General features: G+C 32.3%; 1 protein-coding gene across 1 annotated transcript in view; it reads right to left on the reverse strand.

Moving 5' to 3' along the window:
- The window catches only part of Wdr44 (WD repeat domain 44), an 87,463-nt gene that overhangs the window by 54,736 nt on the left and 25,757 nt on the right, over window positions 1-6,970 (reverse strand). Inside the window, exon 2 of the mRNA XM_015498527.2 lies at window positions 1,949-1,982. Within this exon, the coding sequence (XP_015354013.1) occupies window positions 1,949-1,982 (34 nt within the window). The remainder of the gene's footprint in view (window positions 1-1,948; window positions 1,983-6,970) is intronic.

The raw sequence follows: 6,970 nt of genomic DNA on the forward strand, positions 1-6,970 counted from the left end.
CTGGGTTCACTTCTGGGTACTAAAAAAAGAAAAAGATATCAACTGATAAATTATTATACATAATATATACTGAATATTCTCAGTATATCCATAGCATAGAATATTATTTAGCAATAAAAAGGAACTGTTGATATATGCAACAACTTCGATGAACCTCAATCCTTTCAGTTGACCTCAAAACAACAATCCTATATGATTTAATTTATAAAATACTCTCAAAATGACACAATTAAAGAGATGGAAAACAGATTTAGGGATGATATTGGGGAGGTGGTGGACGTGACTCTAAAGGACTAGCACAAGGACTACTCCAAATTCTGTATCTTGGTTGTGGTGGTGGTTTCCTAGACACACAGGTGATAAATTGATAGAGAACTATGCACTCACATTATTCTGATGTTAAATTCTTGGTTTTGATATTCTACTATAACTAAGATATAATCACTGGGGAAACTGGATGAAGAATACACAGGACCTCTCTGTACTATCTGTGTAGCTTCCTGGGAATCTACAATTATTTCAACATAAAAAAAGTAAAAAAGGAACAATATTCAACTTTATTTACTAAATATGTACAACTGCTATCTAATTTTATTCAAGTAAAGGATAATAAGCAATTACTAGGATAAAATAAATTCCCCAAATTATTTGTTATAACCTAAATATAACTTAGAGCTAAGTGGCTTTCAAAACCTAAAAGAATAAAGAGAAACTGCCTCTGGATATGGATACTGGGAGGTAGGGATGGAAGATGGAGGCAAAAAGTACATTTTCAATCATATACCTTTGCCTTGAGCAAATTTTAACCATGTACATATATTACTTTTAATATTACTTTTATTAAATATTGAGTAAATGTTATTTTTTTATAAAATACAAGGAATAAGTAATTATAACTTTAAGTGCTCAGTTTAAAAACAAATTCAATACTATTACCTTTCAAGTCTGTATTGTTCTTTATTTCTTTTATAGTTTCATCTCCTTAGAAATGAACAAAAGCTTAAAATTTGTGTTTATTATTCCCTTTGAATTATTTGTAATTTTAGCATGTTTGTATCCCTAAACCATCTATCCCTAAACAATCTCTTTGATTTGGCATGCTTTTTAAAGTTAATATAAAGGGAATCACAGAGTCCATATTTTTCTATGGATTGCTCCCACCCAATATTCTGGGGCTAAAATTCATTCGTGTTATTGTATATAAATAATTCATTCATTTCTACTGCTGTAGAATATTCCAAATAAGTATACCACAATTTATCAAAGAGACTGGCATCCAATATGTACAAAAGAAGTATACTAGAACTGAAAAAAGGGCATGCTTGAGATTATATGCACACAAACACACACATATATAATACATACTCTATTTGATATAAATAGTTCTGTTTGGTGACATTCTTGTTCTTGAAATGGGTCTCTCTTAGGGGACTGGGGTATAGTGGTAGAGCACTTGACTAGCATGTGTAAGGCCCTGAATCTGATCTCTATCACCACAAAAGAAAAAAATTAAGGTTCTCACTGGCATAATATCTCATTACCAAACTATTCTTCTTGGATAATATAAGGCTGGGATTTATTTTAATATATAATGATGGTACAAATTCATGAGCCCACAAGAAGTATACAAATGTTTTTTTGTCATACAAGTCCTATTTTTTTAGTTAACATACCCACAAGGTATTACAAAGTGTTCTTTTTATTCTAAAAACCAAAGAAAAATAGTGAAAAATCTAAAAAATATTTATAACCCTTTCTTTACAGTATAATATTTGGTTAGGTATTTCTAGAATACCTAATTATACTCAATAGGATATAATGACAATATTGTTGAATAAAAAAAAATTTTAAAAAGCAAAATAAGGAAAATGACAAATTACATATATAAGAAAATAAATGAAAAGTGTATATGATTTCTATAAACACATCTTTAAGAAAGCACACTGACCTTGAATGATGAAAGCCCAGCTTTTCCTGGAGACCTGTTCAGAAATTAAAAAAAAAAAAACAAAACAATGAGGTGCTGAATAGAAGAGAAAAGATAAACTACTTTTATACACTGTTAAAGCCAAACTTGCATTTTAATAAACATGTATTTTGTGACTGAAAATTCTTGCCTGCATATAGAGAATATGAAAATGTCAAAAATCAGAATAAAATTAAGATGATTTATAATCTTATGACCTAGAGATTTGAACACTATAAATATAAAATATATATGTATGTAACACTATATATATATGTATAAACAAACATACACACAAACACATACATATGGTGTTCAAATATATATGTGTGTGTGTGTGTGTGTGTGTGTGTGTATATATATATATAGCAAGCATATACATATATTCAAATATATATATATATATATATATATATATATAGCAAGCATCCCCGTAAATAAATTTCAACTCCATGATAAATTTCCTTAAAGTAAACTTGTCTAACAGTGGAACTATAGGCCAAAAATACACAAACTTTTCAGAATTTTGAGAAATTTTCAAATTGCCATCCAAAACAGCAGTATCAATTTATACTCCCACTGCTTTATAAATTATTGTTAACACCTCTGTCAAAAATGAATGTTTTAAAAATTTTTCACCTATTTGACAGGCAAAAGTATATCTCATCATTGTTTTAATTTACACTTCTTTGATTTCTAGTGTTGGAAATTTTCATGTGCAATTAGATAGTTACAGTTGCTTTTGAAGATAATCATTTTTCTTCTCAGCTCATTTTTTATACTGGAGTAAAATTTTATTCTTAAACATAGACTACTCTAGATATAGCAATTTTAAAAAGTAACTTTTCACCAATTATTTTCATCCCTCACATTCTTTTCCAAATAAGAACAGTCTGATATCTGCTTCAAAGCACAAGGGAGAAAGACACATATAATAATACAATTTTAAATAATTAACATGCCATTTCATTTCTAAGTTTTTTAAAAATAAGCTACAATGATACCAGATGATACAACTTTGAGTTGAAAGGCACCTTCAAGACCTTGAGTAAATGGTTTTATCCCTTTTACTCTATCACACAGCTCATAAAGAGCACTTTCCAGCTATTTATTCACAGAATCTGTTATTGGCCAATTCTCAACACATATAGAGATATTTCAGATTATGCAAAGGAATTACTTCCTTTTCAGAGACAAGGGACACAGTGAAAACAGGCTTTAGAGAAGACAAACCTTGCTCGAATTATCATTTCTGCCATTTATCCTATGTGTGATCAAATAGTTTCAGCTTCTCTAAGTCCCTGTCTCATCCTGTGTAAAAAGGGATAAAACCATCTATTCAGGACTGATATGAGGATTCAGTGAGAATATCTGGGGCCCACACCCTAAGCAGTAATTTCTTCAGCAGCTTTGAAATGCTACATGTTTCTCAAAGGTACCTTGGCAGTCTGTCAGTACCGAGGAGCCTAAGATCAGTCAATGGAATACAGAAAAGGTACCCTACAGCCTTAACAACAGAGAACATAAGGAAAAAGCCAGATTGTTATCATTGGGGTGTCTAGTTGGGATCCAGGTCTTTGGTGTCCCAAACAAAGAACTGAGTAAGACACACACAAGTAACAGGTGAAGTACAGATTTATTGACAGTGAAGCTGAAAGTAGCATTCCGAAGATAGAATGGAGTGGGCTGAACAAGAAAGAGTGGTTCAAGGATCTATGTCTGGAAATTAGTGTCTTATATGCTGAGCTATATGGCATTCTCTTCCTTATATGGACCTGACTGAAGACCGTACTCCATTTGTTCCCATTAGTTATCTTAGAAAACCTAAATAGAATACTGTCCACTTTACCTCCATTGGTTATTTTAGAATACTGAACCTGTGGCGGGAGTTGTTATGGTAACTGGACTTATCATAAACAGGGACATGATGACTTATCTCCCTGTCCTAACCTCTAGTAGCATTTTTCTTGTACCTTGCCTCTGCCATCTTGGTGACACTGAACTTCTACCTAATAATATTATATTGAGCTAATGATTAAAATGGGATTTTGCTTGCAACTGGTGTTGTCATTAAACCAAGAACTGGTAACAAAGACATTCACGTTTGAAGCATATTTTAAGTATTATAAAGTTGTTAAGGTCTTGGATTGTTCCAATCTATTAAACCTAGAACTTTGTTACCAGGGTAGTCTGTAAGACTAGAATTCTTTTGTGATCAAATTTTTGACCCACATATATAACATCAACACCTAGTAAAAAAGCAAAATATTTATAATTTTTAAAGTTGGCTAAAATGATTTGTGTCGTGTGCAAAGATGAGAAAAGAATAATTTGTTTCACCACAAAAAGCACTAATTATGTAATATCCCGATTAGAAGTTTTCTTAAAAGGGGCCTTGTAAGTAATAATAAAACAATGACTATCCTTGAAAATATGTGCCCCAAACTATGTTAACATTTTAACTGGTTTTGGTCTTCATGACCCCTATTTGGTAGTTATATTACTTTCCCCTATGTCACATAACAAAAATCTGACTTAGGTCAGAAACAATCATTTAAACTGCATAGTTAGTAAATAGTAGGGCTGGAATGACCTTATGTATGTACTCCAGGGCCCACTGTTTCAATCACTTTATAATATTGCTTCCTTTCTTATCAAAAGTTTGGCACTCAAAGGAAAGTTCCATTTCTCTAGAAATTTTACATATGGAACAATTCATTAGTTCATTTCCTGGCCAAGTCAGGCATTAACTGTAGTTGTTAAAAACAGGTCAGGATTCAAAAGCCTTTGACTTAATCAGTTTAGTCCAACTCAAATAGTAGCACATTAACAAAATTTTTATAACTAGGATCTTTGTGTTACTAGAGATTGAATCCAGGGGTACTTTACCACTGAGTTACATCCCTAATCTTTTATTTCTTTTTTTGAGATAGGGTGTCAGTAAATTGCCTAGGCTGGCTTCAAACTTGCAACCTTCCTCCCTCAGCTTCCCAAGTCACTGAGATTACATGTGTGCACCACCACACTCAGCTCATAATCATTTCCTTTTAACTATTTTTAAGTAAAAACTTTCAAAAGCAGATTATAAATAAGTACATGTAGGTTTGGGGCTGTAGCTCAGTGGCAGAGCACTTGCCTCGCATGTGTGAGACATTGGGTTCGTTCCTCAGCACCACATAAAAATAAACAAATAAAATACAGGCATGCTGTCCATCTACAAATACAATTTTTTTAAAAAAATAAGTACATGTATATGAATAGGCTTGGTCTTACAGTTTCAATAAACTATCCCTTCAAAATATCTTCCCAAACAAAGGATATACAAATTTCTCTTTCTTCTTTAATTATTACACTCATTCATAATATATTAATACAATAATGCCCTTCTGGGACTCTAAAACTCTAAAATGCAGGGAATTTATTTGTGTTCACACCAAAGTACCCCAGGCTACTATGTTTGGAATGTCTTAGAGTTTTGTGTTTCCTTCCTCAGTTTAAGTAGTCACTTCTTATAATTGGCCAGGTGCCTACCTTTAAAAGCTTTCTTCCCCGTTTTAATTTTTGTTTCTAACCTGTATTGAACTGGGAGGCCAGATTGTTTTTAATATATATATTTTTTAGTTGTAGTTGGTCACAATATCTTAATTTAATTTTATGTGGTGCTGAGGATCGAACCCAGTGCCCCACATGTGTGAGGCACGCACTCTACCAATGAGCTACAGCCCCAGCCCAGGAAGCCAGATTTTTAAAAATATACGGTAAAGAAAGAATAGGGATTTGGGGAGTCTCTCCAGGAGACTTTATGTACATGACCTTATTATGGGCTTTGTGGCACTTCTTTTGATCATTGAGAGGTTTTCAATATGCTTTTTATTTTTTTAAGCATTTGGCTGTATTTGAGAATTGTCACTACCAAAGAAGTGGCTGCCAGCTAAATGAGTTGTTAACCATCTTCTGTATTTCTAGACAATTCAACTTCTCTGTGGCTTGGTAACTATTTTCAAGGCAAAGATAAAATCATACTAGTTCAGAGTATTTATGTGTCTGAAGAAAACAACCATTCAGGTCAAGTTTGGTGTGGGAAGGAGAAATGAGGCACTAGACGTCAAGAAAATTAAATTCTACTCTTGGCTCTCCCACCAATTAGCTGCAAGATCTTATGCAAGGGTTTGTAGAGTTTATGTAATTTTAGGAAATTTTATCTTAAGAACCTTTGTTAGTTACGGAGTAAAGATATAATTTACACCAAGATTAATGATCTAAATTTATACTGTCTGGTTCCCCTAAATTTGAGATGTAGTATATAAAACATGGACATAACCAAACAGACACACACATTCAGAAGTTTTACTTACTACCTCTAGTCAACTTGAAAAATATTTCTTCAAATATTCTGTAGATGCTGAATAAGGCAAATTAAAAATTTCCTTTTAATATGTTAGAGTCTATAATTTTTCCCAGAAAAAGCCCCATTCAAATGCCTACATAAAATAACCTTTTTTTAAAATATTTTTTTAGTTGCAGTTGGACACAATACCTTTATTTTATTTATTTTTACGTGGTGCTGAGGCTCAAACCCAGTGCCTTGCACGTGCTAGGTGAGTGCTCTACTGCTGAGCCACAATCCCAGCCCCTAAAATAACCTTTTTTAACAGTACTTATAAGTGGAAAATCTTTCAGTAAACCCTAAAGTTACATGTAGACATATTAAATAAGGTTGGCGGTGGATCCCACTTCAAAGTAAATCTAACAAACCAAAATGAGAACTTTGAAAGTTCATTTTTCATTTCAGAAACTTTTATCATAGGGTTCAAATATGTTTGATGCCTTTGTTATCTGATTAGCTGAGTTTTTAAGTTAATGCTAAACAATAATACAACATTAAGGAACTGAATTTCCTTGCATACCTAATAGCAAAAACAAAATTGAACTAAATTTCAACATTAGATTGCAAACATGGTAAATGTTTTAAAACTAAAAATATTAAATGAGATGTTCTGATAT

This window comes from Marmota marmota, unplaced genomic scaffold (genome assembly GCF_001458135.2).
Source record: "Marmota marmota marmota unplaced genomic scaffold, marMar, whole genome shotgun sequence".
In the NCBI taxonomy this organism is placed as follows: domain Eukaryota; kingdom Metazoa; phylum Chordata; class Mammalia; order Rodentia; family Sciuridae; genus Marmota; species Marmota marmota.